The sequence below is a fragment of the Cottoperca gobio genome, chromosome 8 (assembly GCF_900634415.1).
Source record: "Cottoperca gobio chromosome 8, fCotGob3.1, whole genome shotgun sequence".
Classification (NCBI taxonomy): Eukaryota; Metazoa; Chordata; class Actinopteri; order Perciformes; family Bovichtidae; genus Cottoperca; species Cottoperca gobio.
The window spans coordinates 21,143,015-21,160,069 of NC_041362.1; the positions used below are offsets into that span (position 1 = coordinate 21,143,015).

General features: G+C 40.2%; 1 protein-coding gene across 1 annotated transcript; it reads left to right on the forward strand.

Moving 5' to 3' along the window:
* The first annotated feature begins 1,509 nt into the window (after positions 1-1,509).
* On the forward strand, positions 1,510-13,860 carry eve1 (even-skipped-like1). The gene is made up of 3 exons (XM_029437099.1): positions 1,510-1,534; positions 9,197-9,438; positions 13,384-13,860. The coding sequence occupies exons 1-3, from the start codon at positions 1,510-1,512 to the stop codon at positions 13,858-13,860; spliced, it is 744 nt and encodes a 247-aa protein (XP_029292959.1).
* Positions 13,861-17,055: the final 3,195 nt, after the last annotated feature.

Here is a 17,055-nt window from a genome sequence, read left to right on the forward strand (position 1 = left end):
GACTATTTGTGTTTCAGAATAATAAGCTGTCCCCTTCTCAACAACCAATAATGTAGGGCAAACTCCACGATGACTACCTCAACAACCAAATAAAGAAGCTGGGATACAATGAAGATGGTAATGTAGCTGATATGCACTTGCTAACGTTATACGTTGGTCACGGAACAGGTCTCGCCAGTTGAATAGTATAGTTGTATAGTTAACGTTAGCCTTTCTAGCCCCATTCTCAGTCTGGATAGGTTTTGGTTGTGTTGAGTAGACAGCCACTTTTCAGGAGGAAAATTCATTGGGACTTTTTAAAATGAAAATGGACAATTCCCTCCGGAACCAGTGTGCATAATTGTTATGTGGAAATTTTGCATACAGATTTTCCGTATACCTGCACCGCATTTTCGCAGTCCACTGGTGACAAACGGCTTTAACTCCTGAAGGACAAACATGTCTCTTTAGCTGCTAAATGCTCCGCTTTGTTCACCAGCTAGACTGCTATTTGCAGAATGCATGGCCCTTGTTAACCTGCCATCCCCCCCTCTTTATCCCCGAGTAGCAGAGAGAGCGCAGTGGCAGAGCAGTTGTTTAGTCGAATATTAGTCTATTCTACCCGACTCATTGATTCTCTATCTGACCGAGGTTTGTGCAAGTTAGAATCTATGGCCCTGACCATGGCTCTAAAATATCAGTAGCCATAACTGTGCTGTGTATTGATAAGTCGCAGACAGATTTGTGATTGTGACTCTTTCTCAGAGTCCCGCCTTTCCATCAGTTTGGTCTTGGATCTATAATATTCCCTTAAACTATATAGCAAGGGGAGTTGTTAAATAATAATAAAATTGCCTCCCGCACATATGTCTCAAAGCAACCTATTCTATAATGACTTTATTATCGAAATCTCAAATTCTTACCTTTTTAACCATCGTAGTTGACAGACTAGAATTCGGCAGCTCTCCCTGCACCAACTGTCTTCTTTCCCTTTTATGGCAGATAACAAGCAATACTACACACCAACACATTCTCTGCCTTGTTTTGCCATTTTATATTGTCCTTGTAAAAGTCCTCTTAGTTAGAATTCAAAGTATGAAACAAGTTTGGAGTTGTGAAAGATTATGTCTATGTTATGATGAGTGAGGACCCACATGCAGTCAGAATGGATAAGTTTCAGGGTTTCCATGGAATGAGAATGGAGGAAGGGGGATGTCTGGCAGGTGAATGCAGAAGAGAAGGGAAGCTGGTGGCTGGAGAAGCATGGAGGAGCAGAGTTGAGGGCTGGATGTGAGAACGGCTGATGAAGCTAGCTTGAAAGCCAGCGACCGGCAGGCTGTGTTGCTGAATGGCAGACAAGATAGGGAGATGAACAGGCAGGTAGACAAAGATCCTTTCCTTTGGCACACGGAGACAAGTTTAGTGCCAAAAAAAAAATACACACGAGAAATAAATAGAAAACACACTACTGGAGGCGTGCACTAGCCATATGCTTGAAACAATGATCTGGCGATGAGTGCGAGCTGATAGATGGCAGGTGTGCAGAATGGAGCAGGTGAGTTGAATTCTGTAATCAGGAGGGAGCCGAGAGAGTGCCTGGAGGAAGCCACGCCCAAGCCACACACAGACACAGACATGGAGAGACAGACAGACAGGTGCTGGAAACCCAGGGAAACAGTCTGCAGACAGGTTAATGAAGGACATCAATCATTTAGGTAAAGCATACAAAGCTCGTTGATAGAAAGTGTGCTCTTTCACAACACCAAAGCCAAAACTGTAAAAGCAAAATCATGTGATAATTGCAGGGCAGACTTTGCACAAGTATGGAGTGTAAAATACCAGAGTGTGGTGATGAAGCAGATTCAACAGCCATATGTTTTACAGATACAACGGTTTACTTTGATCATCAAAACTGCCAATCCTTTGGGAGAACAGGGTTTTGCAGAGTGAGACAGCAAACAATGGAAAGCATTACATCTCTAAAAAATCCTGGTGCTGATGCTGGAATCAAAGACAACTAGATAATCTCATCGGTATGCACAGTCACAAATGAAGCTATTTTTTCATTTGAGAGAAATATGTGCTCGATAGATGTGTGTATGGGAAGTCATTCCTTCCTTTGCATGACATGTGTTTCTTATAAGGCCCACATCACTGGGAGTGATCTGCTCTTCTGAGACACATTTTCAACAAAGTGCTTGCCACTGTTGTCAGTTAATTACAGACCATCAGGACTTTGTATCGATTTTGGGGCGAGGTGTTGGCTATGGCTGCTGAAACAAAACAGCTGGTGGGATCTGATCTGGATAACATCTGGACGATCAAAGTCAATGAGAAACAAATTTGTCCCCAACTGTCCCAAGCAAGGCAACTTTCCACCCACTATTTTAAACCCAGTCAGGCCATTTTGCCTGGGAGAACTTCAAATTCAGGACAGGCATTTGTCATTTGTGAAAATGCCTAGAACCACCTATGTTTACATGTACCTCACCAGTGCATGGAAATGTCAATTTTTTGTTCTGGTTTTGCCTTGATAAAATCTGAAAATGAATTTAAAAGTTCAGTTTATGGAGGTTACAGGCTATTAAGTTCCTGTAGTGTAATTATGCCAACAGTGTTTGAATTGCCAAACCTTTACCATACTTTAACCATAGTTAATTTAACCATACTTGTGTTGCCATGCACAGATATTGTAGAAATAAATCATTTGAAAGACCTTTTCAACACAGTGTTTCTCCTAGGTTGACTTACTTCAGGTGGCGTATGTGCGGTGTTGCTGGGTGCAGCGCTTTTTCTCTAGGTGGGGCCGCATACGCTCTCCACTCATTGGGAACCATTGAAAAAAGACTCATATCCCGGCGGCCAGGTCTTCTCAAGCCACATATTGTCCTTTATTTTTTTGTTGTTGAGGTGGTCTTTGTCCTACATACCTGGACATCCCCTTTTTCAGAAAAACCAGAATCAAAACATGTTCCCATTTGTCCGACATTCAGAAGCACATGGCTGTTTATTATACATGATAGCTATATATGTTAGGACATCAGTTTGAACAAAGGATTTCATTGGTCAAACATATATCTGGGCATATATACACTGTTGTGTTGATGTTCTGCAGGGGTGTGCAAGCCATCATAAGAACTCACAAAATCAGATTTTATAAATTTCCGGTGTAAAACGGCTTAAATTAGATCCACCGCACCGCACTAAAGAGAAAATATGTCACTTTTAAAGTTCCTGTTATCTCCTTCGTCAAACAGTGATAAAGAAAACAACAAGAAAAGGCCAGGAGTTCTGTTTTTTATTCTAACATTTCATTAAAAGTTATGAATAGTTTCTCAAAGGTGCAATGTGTAGTTCCGAGCCACCTCCTCCAAAGAAATAGGGGGCAGTATTTGACCTCTGTCTTTCTGTCGAGCAGACTGCTGAAACTCTGAGAAATAACACTTTATAATCTGCATATGTGGATTAGATGTGTGTTTACTGTGGCACTGGAGGCTGTGTAATGTTACGCTTTGATAGTTTGTATATTGGCTTGGGTCCAGGGTGGCAGACGAGGGAACGACTTGTTCTCGATTCGTCCTCTCTGCAGATGTAGTGCAGGAGGGGCGCGTGCAGAGGCTCTGGGAGAAGCAGCTTCAGTTAGCAGCAGTTGCTGCTTGTATTTGGCCGGCAAAAAAAACAGCACCGAGACTCACAGTGGCCTAATGGAGCTGTGTAACAGCAGAAACAGCACACTTTATTACCAGTCAAGCAGTCTCCCGGTGGCGGTGACGACGAGGTGAGGCTGCGAGTCGTTTTCCTGTTTCTGCCACTTTGGATTTAATCAAAACAAACTCATCATGGATGTAATAATGACCCTGAGTCTGCTGAGTGAGGCAGCTGTACTTGTTCTCCCTCTGTACTGAGGTAGACTGCAGCTACACTGACTCACTATCACCTCTAGTGGAACAAGTGGTATTACACACTGGACGGAGCGCAGCTAGCTGTTAGCATGCTAACTTCAGTAGATATCTCTGCAACACAACACAGAGACGTCTTTGACATAACGTCAACACTGTTACCTCTTCACACTCTGTTGATGATGTTAGTTCATTGTTTTAATGTTTTAAGTTTAAATTCTGGCAGATCTTACACATTGAACCTTTGACTACACGCCAAATTAATCAGCACACAAGACAAAATTGTTAGTTCCTCCTTAGTTGCTATATGACTGGTTGCTGACAAACAATGTAACATTTAAAAGGCCATTTTTTTTAAGGGAGTCCGGTGCAGTGCTCACTAATTATGAAAATGCACCAGGACTACATTATATCACTTCCAACTTCACGGAGAACAATGAGGGCCAAACAAGATCATTAGTCTGTTTTAACTGAACATTCTCTGGTGTTCAGCTCATCTAAAAACACAAAAACACAGAATCCATCAGCACGTTAGCGTGTCATTCACCAAGCATGCTCCACTCCATGTCATGTGTGTGCAGAGAGGATATTGTGGCATGCCACCGACTCGTGGTTTCGATAAATGAACGTTAGTTATCCTGGGATTAGGGGTTACATTGGGCACATAGGCGTGCGCTCCTGTGGCAGGTTTTATTCTCTCTGTGAAACAAGGGATCAGAGTTAATTAATATTAATGATTGTGTGGTATTTTAGTAGGGCATTCATAGTTCAGCAGCAGCAGTTGTGCACTCTTGCTCTGTGGGATTCTGAAGGGTGGATCAAACCACCTTTGCATGTCAGCACAAAAACTGTTTGGATTGTGTAGTCTCAACAGAAGTAACAACTGTTTTCTGTGTTTTACAGAACCACAGCGACCACTGAACTATTCCAAGGCTTCGTCAGTGTTTTAAATCAATATTCTAGTCAGAATGAAAGCGGCTGGAAACCAGAAATACAGTATGAATGCTAAGCTAATTAATAACATCCTCCCCCAGAACTCTGCTATATTTGATTGCTATCAGACAAACCATCTCTGATGTATGGACATGATATGGACATATTGTATACATTTAGTTTAACTGGTTTGTCTCCAAATGTATGAGACAACCCTTTGAAAAAAATACCATGTAGGACTGTTACCTATCATCTTGAAGAAATAATCAACACTGCAACTGCAGCATGCCAGTCATTAGCTAACAACACAGTACTTAAGAACCTTTTTAGATGAAGACAGTAGCATATGTTGCACAACAAAATCCGTATATGGGTGTATATGGTATATTTTCCACATATAAGTTCTCAAAACATTATAGAAACATGTGCAGCCCAGTTACATATGTTTAACACATGTTACATAGAGAATAAATGCAACATGTGCATTGTTCCTCAAATATGGATATGGTGAAGAAGACAGAATATATGAGTGTTTGATCTCTTACACAAAACAGGACACTTATAAATGGCAGCCTGACAGATGTAAATGACAGCCCCCACACGTTTATTCTCGTGACCTCGAAACAAGGTAATTTACATCTGTTTCAAAGGTTTTTCTCTAACCACCAATATTTAAAACACATGAAAGCCATGTTCACGTTGTTCCAATGTTTACCTCAAAGAGAGAAAAAATTAAAACTTTAGGTTTATCAAAGGGACAGTAAGCAAGCTACCGTGAGTGAAGATACAATGAATGAATGGCTGAGGAGATTAAGTGCTGACTCTGTGAGTTCCTGCTGAACAACAAGATGCTGAGCCCTTCACTCAGAGGGCTTTTACATTCAAGCCAGAAACGACATACAGTAGCATGTAACGTGAACTCTATTTACACCCAGCGTGATCCAAAAACATCCGAGCTGGCACATTTCCTTTTATTTCCTGTTAAGTAGCTTTAGGGTTGTTAAAATCATCTTACTCCACATTCTCTGCCAGTATCAAATCAATTCTCTATCTGTTTTCACTGTTTCACCAAAGCGATATGACATGAGTCAAATATTAAAATATGTTTTATTTAAATAAAGTTATGTGGGTTTAACAGTTTAACAAAAAGTGTCCTCGCAAGAAAAATGGCAGCATCAGTCGTTTCACCAAATCCCCCAAAATAACATATTCAAGTAACAAAACTCTCAAGCAGCCATTCAAAATATGACTCTTGTCCATTGGGAACAAAGGAGGAAGTAGTGTGACATTGTTTCCTGTGTCTTTTAACTATGACCATGATAGTTCCTCAACCTTAACCATAACAACCATAACAGCTTGAAAACAAAACATTTCTAAGAACATTGTATGAAACAGAAATATGCTAATTGATCAAGGTAAATAGTGTGACATTGTACTTCTTAAAGACATTTACTATAATAACTGTTCTTGAACAGTGGTCGCAAGATCCAACAGCCGTCCTGTCAGCCCATCACTGGGGCCCAGACAACTATTGGATGGATTGCTAATGGGAACCACTTTATACTTTCATGGTCTTACTGACTTTGTTAATGCTAAGCTCATGTTAGCATGCTAACACACTAAACAACACAGTAAAAATAATAAACGTTATACCTGCACATCATATATCATTATCACTCACATCAGCAAGTTAGCATGCTGATGTGAGCATTTCGCTAAAGTAGAATGTGGCAGAGCAAATGGCATGAATGTAGACTCGTAGTCTTGTTAATCTGTGTCTTGTTATTACCCCGACTTTATAGAAGTGCATAAATGAATTACTGGACTATCCCTTTAAGACATCAACGGAATGCTTTCATTCTTTCCTCAGCTGTAAAACCTGGTTAAATACAAAGGAATTCCATCTGCTCTATATCTGCGATTGGTGTGGTTGACAAGAATAATACACACAATACTCAAATAAATTTATCTGGATTTTTTAAGTTAGTGGAGTTTTACAAAAGGTTGTTTAAAACAGGTCTAATAGTTTAAGCTCTAAATGACCCCAAACATTAGCGTCAGGTTCACTGTACACTTCTTCCTGTGAATGATTGTTTGGCAAACAAAAGGAATATAAATTACTGTAGCTTCTATATATTTGTTCATGCACAGTACATAAAAACATTAAATACTTCCTTATTTGGTGTAATGATATATTATTTGATTTCATATTTATTTTTGTATTTATTAACGTCATATGTATGGTCATTTTGTCACTTTCAAATGTGCAGCCCAGTTTGTGACAAAGGAAGGAAGGAACACCACTTTAATATAACATGTTGGTTTTTAATAAATTAAAAAGAAAAGAAGAAAAATGATCTTTTGTACATATACAGCAGTGGGGTGTGTACTCCAAAAGAGTGATGAAGTAATGTCAACGACTCTGAATGTGATAGTACCTGAGTATTTTATAACGATACATTTCCTGCATGTAAGTGACTCCACCCTACCTGGCGTCTGTCTGTCTCTGTCCTCCGCCTGTCCTCTTTATCATCATCTGGCCGCTGGATTAACAATCAACACAGATTATAGCCATAATAAACTCCAAAACACAGCTTCAAGGGTCAGTTTCTACACTGGAGGCGAGGCTGTACACTTAAAGGATGGCGTTTTGATTGATATTGCACTGCTATTATGCTACATGAAGCTCACATGATCTGTACTGTCAAGTATTATTGACATAACTGGTTATTATTTAAACGTCTGATCAAAACAAAAAATATTTCTTCATAGCACATGGTGAAAAATACTGATGCTTGTTTTTTTAAGAAAGTCCTAAAAGTTATATTTACAAATGAAATATTTAGTTTCCTTAAATTATATTCCAGACACGTTTAAAATAAATGGAGAGTAAATGTTTAAAGATTAATCGACCTCAGAAATACGCAAACATATGCTATACTAAGTCACAATATTCGTCATACCATCACCTTGGAACAGAAAATAATTCATAAAAATGTAATTTCCAAAAGGAGAAAAAGATGCATATTTGTTTAATCTCATAGCCTGTATAAAACTGACTTATTAAAAATACGCATCATATATAATAACGATAGTTATAGCCATAATTTAATTTTAATGATTAATTCCTCTCCATCGTGATCCTCCTCGGCCAAGTTGGAGCCATTAGGCCTGTAATGATTTACTTCCAAACCCTCAAACATCAAACGGCCGAGAACAATGTGAGTCTGGTGGCTGTCTCTGCCTGTGTGTCTTTAATTCTCCATAACAAAAGTACAAAGGCCGCGACGGAGACCAAAGGCTTTATACCTAAACACCTTTAACACCTCTGCGAGCCGCGGCGCCGCGCCGGGCAGACGCGCACACGACAGCCCGTCTGGAGCGCCTGTGATAGGGCGCAGAGGAGGAGAGCAGAGCAGCCCCGGGGAACACAGACAGTAGTGAGGGAGGAGGAGGGGGGAGTTGGGTCAAAAACACCTCATCTTCTTCCTGACTGTCTGAACAGACCTGGATGAAGTGTGAGAGTGTCGGGGAGATAAGTTTTTGCCAGACTGCAGCCAGCATCTTCACCGGAGCGGAGCTGCCTGCAGAGGGGGATATCCAACCTGAAGAGATACCGAGAAAAAGAAACACAGAGGAGGGATTTTATTTATTTGTTCATTCAAACACTTTTAACACAGAAGCAGCCTGATGCGTAAGTACATGTAAAAATGGCTTTTGAGCATACTTAGTTCATCACTGAGACCCAATGATTTGCTTATGTCTTGTTTCTTTTGTAAAGTGCTTTCAAAAAGTTACAAACAGGATCTGGAATAACCGAGGTTACTGTCTGCTTCTATTTTACAGACACACTCACAAAGAATATATTATTCTAAAATAAAAAAGTAAATAAAATATCCAGAACACAAACTGTCCATATGATTAAACCTTTGTGTTGACATTAACTTCCGCATTGTGTGGGGTCCCATAGACTCCACTGCATGTGTAAAGATAATAATTCCTAAATCAACCAAAATGTACTTTTAAATACTTGCTGTCTTTTCTTTTTTTTTAAAACTGTTAAAAAAAACTTTATACACTTACTTGGACTTTGGGAAGAGTAGTAGGCCTACTGTGTAAAAAGTACTGCACCAGTCAGAGATATAGGGCATTATGAAAATATATTACAGCTGGAGTCTCTGACACCACACACATTAAAATGGCATCAGCCAATCCTCAAAGTCCAGGCCTTTACTTGATCAACGTTGTTTATAATATAGCATACAGCAATGTTACGTCTTATCGCTTGTGCTACTTCCTAAATACAAGCCCACCTGTCAGCTTTCTGTAGTCTATCAACAGGTAGAACCTTATGACATTTCGTTCTTCTAAATACATCTTTTAAGTGGCTGAGGGCAGACAGACGCCGGTGGCGGCCGCCGCTGTGGTTCGATGTCCCGGCACAGAGGAGCAGACAGAGCCGTGCCCGCGCAACGCCCTGCTCGACCACAGCCGGCGGCACCGGACAGCGTTCACGCGCGAGCAGCTGTCCCGGCTGGAGCAGGAGTATGGCAAGGAGAGCTACGTCTCGAGACCCCGGCGCTGCGAACTGGCCACAGCTCTCAATTTACCGGAGACAACGATAAAGGTAGAGTGTTTAACCAAGCCTGCAGTCTGCGAGGGATAGGGTCGGTAGCATTTCATAATAACGGTTCAGACAGTTACTTCATATTGGATGTTTGCATCTGACTAGCAGTTTGATAGCTTCCACCACACAGAAAACCTACTCATGTAATATTCCAGCATAGTAATAGTGTACACTAATGACTAGGGGTCATTAGGGGCCCAGTATCTGATTTTTGCCCCAAGGCCCCATGCAGGTTAGTACACTAGGGAACTAGTCACTCCACTGAAACAAACTAGAAGTGATTCCAATACAATGTATGCGGTTTGGCTTGAGTTTCAATACATCCACCTTTGTACAGATAGAGATAAGGTTAAAAATTAAATGCATTTTGAATATGTTTTTTCATATTTAAGACAATGTTCCTCATTCTGCATAAAGGTCATTTCAGATGGTTTTCAGAAGCAGGGTGCAACTCCTGGGAACCCAAGCCTGTGTACAAGCTTCTATTGGCTGATATAATCCCATCACACAGTTCAATAGACGGAATCGGAGTTTCGGGCAATGCATGCTGGTGTGGCATGCCTAGAAAAGTGAGCACCAACTCTACAAGGGCCGCCATATTGGATTTCTTCTCTACGTGTTTATATTGTATTTAGCTTATTCTTCAAGCGTGTTGTAAACAAACCTACTACTCTACAATGAGTTCTGAACTCCTTTCTTATGATGAGGTTCAGATGTGGAAAGTCGAAGCTTTGAAAGTATTTTGCCGCAAGCGGAATTTAAAGGTTTCAGGAACAAAACTCGAGCTTATTGCCAAGGTGGTTGCTGCATCAGAGATGGGCATTAAGGAGCAACCAATAGCTAACGAAAGACTTTCAATCACAGAAAAAGAAAAGACTAAGCTTTTGGTTATGCCGAGTGGCATTTCAGTGCCTGATCCCTTGACATTGCAGGATGGCTGGGTCAATGAAAACAACAGCATGACTTCTTGGCCGCCGATATACCTCAGCGATACAACATTATTTTTAATGTCTGACCACCCAGGGAACCATGTCGAGTTTCATAAACGAACTTTGAACGAATACAAAGAAGGCAAAGCATTTAGACTGTTTGACTCTGGCTGGTTGAAACAAATATCTTTCAATCCTCTTGCAGATTCTGAGTATTGCTTTTTGAAAGCAAAATGTTCTCATTCAATGAAAGTTTCCCATACGCCACGTTCGGCATGGATCTGCGCAGTCAAGAAAACTGGCAATTTCATAAGTGCTTATTGCAGTTGTGTTGCAGGGTAAGCTATTATAAATATATACCTAACTTGTGTTTGTTAATTATTATAAAACTCAATATATAGAAAGTACATTTGTCAATATATAAATCAAGTAGACTACATACCCCAGGTCGAGTTCAGGATCAGGGAATTCATGTGTTGGTTTTCCTTGCATGAAATGCTCACTGCAAATCCGCAAAGATTTCTTGGGCTTCCAAGACTTCCCATTGTAATCCTTTACAGCTTTGGTACATGCTAGCCTTCTATCATTGTTCTTTAGTGCTGTTGGTAATGGAAATAGTTCGAACGGGGGCTTGCAGTCGCAATATTTGCAATCGTGAAGCTCACAATGAGATTATTTGAACATCCTTTCACCACACAATGTCGGTGTCCAAATCCCATAACTAGAAGAGCGATGATTACGCACTAAAAACTAGCCAAATACAATGTAAACACGCTTGAAGAATAAGCTAAATACAATGTAAACACGTAGAGAAGAAATCCAATATGGTGGCCCTTGTAGAGTTGGTGCTCACTTTTCTAGGCTTGCCAGACCAGCATGCATTGCGATTCCACCGGAAGCCCGAAACTCCGATTCCGTCTATAGAGCAAGTTGTAGTTTATAATACAGGAAATTATATAACAAATTTGGGTAACTAGTATTATAAACGTTGTTTGCCACAGACAAAGGTGGTAGGTGAGACAGAGAGTTGAGATTTTGATTATTTTCGACATAGACAGGCTAACTGTTTCCCCCTGTTTCCACTCATTGTGCTAAACTAACCTAAGCTAACCTAAGCTAAGCTAACCAACCACTCGCTCTAGCTACACTTTTAGCATACAGACATATGTGGTTATAGAGTGGTAACAGTATCCTCATCTATCTCTTGGCAAGAAAGCGAATAAGCCTTTTTTCAAAATGTCAAATTATTATTGAACATGTTTTATCTGGTTTGTCAAGTTGTACACAAAGAAGGTTAAAACAGCAGTTTGTGGTTTTAGGGGCTGTTATGTATGGAATATTGGTAAATGTCCCCGTTGTGGGACTTGAAAAGGATTTCTGATTCTGAACAGTTTGTCCAGTACTTATGTGAAACATCTCCGGCTGAAAACACAAATGATCATTTTAGCATTGCTGTTTCTGTACAAGATACAACATGTTAATTAGTGAGCTTCACAGGGCTTGGAAGGTGTACTTTTCAACATTGGACAGAGCCAGGCTAGCTGTTTCTCCTGCTTCTAGTCTTTATGTTCAGCTAAGCTAATCGCCAGCTCCATACTGACTACACTGACACTGAGCTGTCAGAACAACAGTGCTCAATAACTCCTTTTCTGATTCTCAAGCATTATGAAATGATGCTGTCTTACCTCATGTGCTCTCAGCCAAGAAATAAAACCAAACAGGTCAAAACAGGAAGCTAAAATTGTGACAGCTTCTCACCTAAACGACAACACCTCTTTGACATTTCCTATGAATCTACCCTCTTACTTTTCATTTAGTAAGCATGCTAGATTGAGTACTGACAGGTTTAGCAGTGTAAAATGTGGTCCAGTGCATCGGCTTTAATACGCAGTAAACCCACCTTTCTGCCAACTATTGGAGGGTCTTTTATGAAAGAGCAGGAATGTGAGGCGAGAACTTGTAAACTCTGTCACCTGACGCTTTAGAAGCACAGCCTTCAGACGACATTCTATGAGCTGGTAAAATAGTTGAGGACTGGTGAGACGGACACATAGACACTTGTCAGTCTCAGCTTTAAAGCTTTGAGAAGGTGGAGATGTCAGTGCTATAGTGTAGTTAACCAGACACAATGAAGTGAAACAAATGTAATCTGGTGAAGAGCATTGCAATTAAATATTTATATACATTGAGTATAATTTTCATTAGTACATCTGCAGTTGGACCCCTTACATTAAACTATGTCCATGATTCCCACACACTGTGTTCTATTGACTTTGGTGACTTTTTGTTTTTGTTTTGAGCGCAGTATCTCACCATCGGATGGATTGTTGTGGAATTTGCTACACATATACATGGCCCTGGAGCATGAATTATAATAATATTGATGATGCCCAGACTAGCACTATTGGCAGGTCTACATTTATTTTTAAATGTGGTTTAAAACCAAATACCTGTAAATAAAATAATGACGCTCCCATCAGCCTCAGCTCTACTTTGAGTTTAGTGTTAAATAGCAGATCTGAGTATGCTAAAGATTGTAAACATACTTCTAATATTAAACATTAATATAGGTTGTTTTAAGCTGTTTGGACAAATGACCATTGTTGTCAACTTGTATTATATTATATATATATGTATATATGTATATATTTATGTATATATGTATATATTTTAGGATATATTGTCCTATCCTGTGTCTGTGTGAGGTTATGCTTCACGCTCTCCATGGAGAAAGCCTCCACTTTTAATCTTTTAATTTGATCTTCCTTCTATATCTTTTTCTCCAACATCACTTTACCTTTATCTCATTCTCTCTTATTTTTTTATATTTCAACAAATCCTGTCTTCCTTTCTACTCTTGTCCAAATCTTCTCATCTGTGTCGCCCCCTTCCTGCTATGTCTTCCTTCTTTCCTTCTTTTTCTCTTTTTTCTGTTCCTTCCCTTCCCGCCTTCCTTCCCTTCTTCCTTTCCTCCTTCCTTCCCTCCTCCCTTCCCTCCTGCCTTCCCTCCCTCCAGGTGTGGTTCCAGAACAGAAGGATGAAGGACAAAAGGCAGAGACACTCCTTGCCGTGGCCTCACCCTCTCGTCGACCCCCTTGGGGCGCTCTTGATCGGCCAAGGTACCACCTTGCCATACCCCTTCATCCCGCCCCACCTCCCACACCTCCCCCTCCACCACCACTACCCCCTGGCTCTCTCCTCAACAGCATCCTCAGCTCACAGTCGCTACAGCGCACCCATGAGGACCCTGGATGCACTCCGCATCTCCCAGTACCACAACAGAGCAGGGGGGCTGCCTCCTACCACAGCAGCCCTCTACCCCTCCACCAGCATTGTGCACCATCCCGCCTCATGTCCCTGCCCCCTCTGCCTGCACTGGGGACCAGAACAACTACTGAAAGCCAGAGGGGAGGCACTGGGACTGAGCCATCCCCGGAGTCCCAAGGCCAACATCCAGCCTGCAGGTCTGGAGCGTAGAGAAGAGATGGTGTAAAACCGGACAGAAACTACACCACCCTCCAAGGCTGTTAAACTGCTGTCACATAAGCTGCTGCAAGCAAGTAGCAGCTTACTCACTGGGACTTCAATTAATGCCATGTATATGGTGGAGCTTGCCAAGTCACCATAGTAATACGCTAAAGAGTTTCATTAACTAAGAAGGTGAAACACACGATTCATTCATTCATTCTTATCTCAAACAATGCCAGTCACATGACACTGCTGATTAGCTACAGCCAAATGTTTATTAGATGACAAAAAAAAGCTTTTTAAATATTTCAACAAAGGAAGTTGATTGGACTGAAAACAAACCTCTTCAGTAGCATGCAACATGCAACATACAACATTCGTTTCCATTTTGAGCACACAGGCGGCCTAAAGATGCATTCAGAGTCAACAGCGAGCAAATGTTTGTCTCGCTTTATTTTCATGACTTTGACCTGTAGAGTGTAGGTACAGTCTGAGTTTCTTTGGCCCAAACAACCAACCTACCAACCTTTTCCATGCGTTCTTAAAGAACAGTTATGCAGCCTTCACGCAAAGTTTTCACTCCAGTTGAAATATTTTCAACTTGCATGGATGCCACTTTGATTCAGTTTGTGCCGCCCTTTTCATTGTCTTTACAGCTCAGAAAAGCTTTGCATTCAATATGACCGCTCGTTAACAATCCTTAAAGAGTACCACTGAAAATCTTGTTTTTGCTGAGCTCCAGTTGCAAACTTCTACTTCTACATACTTACTGCAGAGATCAGAGTTGTTCAAAAAGCAACACATCTAGGGTTAAAGGTTTCTCCATGATTTAAAAATAGTTAGATCGTAGGTATAATTACTCTTGTTCATTTCTCGCCAAAACTGACTTTAAAACACATACTATGGAAAATCATTCAGAAAATAGTGTGTATTCTATACACTATTTTCTTTTGTTGCTATCCTTAAAGAATCTCAGCCATAAAGGATAGTTTGATCTTCTGTTTTTTGGCCTATTTTTTCACCACTCATCTCGCCAAGTGGGGAAGTTAGCTTAGTTTCAGTAAATGTGATAGTCTTCAGTACAGGCTAACAGTGATTTATCTAAGAAAAAGGAGTAGATGTTAGCGAGATATGACGGTAACTATTAAGATGTTTTAACTGTCTGCAAATTGTCACCATTCAGTTGTGTTGCCTGAAGGAAAACTGTCTTCTGGCTCACTGCCCTGAACTTCATTTCTATACTAACATCTGATGGTCAGCTCTTCATAATGTTGTCTGTTAGTGCATTTTTGCACTTTAATGTAAACCAAACACCTTCTAAATCCTCAGATGTGTCAGTTTTCACTACATGCATTGTTGTTTTCTGAGATTTTTTGATCCTTATACCTAACCAGTGATGTTTTCCTTGGAGTGCAAACACACACAAACAATGCATAGCCACAATATGTGTGTATACTAGTGTGTTTCTGTGGCATGTTTCAGATTCAGATTAGGTAAAGAGGAGAGAAGATGAAGAAAAAAAACGTTTTGAAGTGAATGTCTGTAAAAGCACAATTGCACCGTGAAGACTTTATTGTACATATTATGGTTATGAAGTTAGTTTTAATTGTTTTCTCTGCTGTAACACTAATGACTACTGCTTTTATTTATTTGTACACCTGTAAACCTTTAAGTAGCATTCACTGACACATTTGGCTACTTCATGGCAAGCAAAAGAGAGGAGAGAGAACACATTCAATTCTGAGTGCTGAGTGTGTTTACATACATTATCATGCAATCCTGTGGAAATGTGTAACTGTAGCCTCGAGGAGATAATGACACACTCATTTGCTTTCTTTCTGAGGGTGAGATGAGAAGAGTCAGGATGTTGTAGCTTAGCTTAGCATAAAGCAAATCCGCACACTATCAGAAATGTAAAAGCTGAAATATGGTTTGGAAATATTTCCTGGCAGACCACATCCATCCGCATAGAAATGTGTCTCCAGCTGCTTAATTGAGCACAGGTTTTGTTTTAGTCACACAACTACGCACACAACTACACTTAAACCCACAAAATGACGTTGTTACATTTCTGTTCATGTATGGATTAAACTAACAAGATGCAACATAATTAATGTGTTGAGTTATTGAGATAGAGTTGCCGGTAAAAATATTTTTAGACTTTGGACAGAGCCTGGCTAGCTTTACCCCCCTGTTTCCTGTCTTTATGCTAAGCTAGGCTAACCACGTGCACATAGAGATAAGAGTTTGATCGTCTCGTCTCACCCTCGGAATTAAAGTCAATAGCATATTCCCCTAAATGTTCCACTCTACAGACTGTGGTTCGTAGTTAGAGAAAAGGCAGTGGAAGACGTTTTGTATCATAAGGAAACACCCCTCAAGTCTCTTGCCTCTGTGCTATCACCTGCTGTAAAATGATCCTGATATGTGACTGATTTAGGTGACTGAAGGTTTAAAATAATGTGTCTCTATATTTTAAATGTGCTGACCTTTGCTCTGACATTAAAGCGGTTGTTATGGCATCCCCTGTTAAGTTACACAGCTATAAACTCTACATAACAGAAGCAGGGTTTTTCCAGTTGCTAACACCACGCCTAGAGCTACGGATAGAAACACACAACTTATTTGTTTCTTTGTTAGGTTGCACAACAATGCTGCAGACAAAACAGAACACATTGCTATTTTTAATTTGAGATGTTTTTAGCTGTCTAATGGATGTTTCCAGACAGGAATGGCTCCATTACAAAATGTCCATTATTATGCTTTTCTTTCCAATACTTCCATTTCTTTTATACATTACTATCTAAAGCAGCTGTTCATATGTGAGACAGTGTGGAGGTCACTGTACAGTGGATGCATTTGTATCATTGTGTGGCTCTACATACATGAATGGGTTAGCAGGTGAAACTAGCTGTTGCTGTAGAGAACATAATAGCAACATATTTGTACAGGTTTTGCATTTGCACTCACTCTACCAGAAGCAGGAAGAAGATGTTTTACTGTGTCAGGGCATGTGAAGAATGGAACTATACATCACAGTCTGTGTATATAATGAAAACAAATGTACCAATATATAACCAAGTGCAAAGAAAGTAACCAAAAGGTCAATATGCATGACACCACAATGTCTTAATGCTTAATCATAAATTAAATATATATAAATATTTAGGATTAAGCTTTAGATTTTATGATGGATTAGTCTTGGGCTAAACCTTCTGAA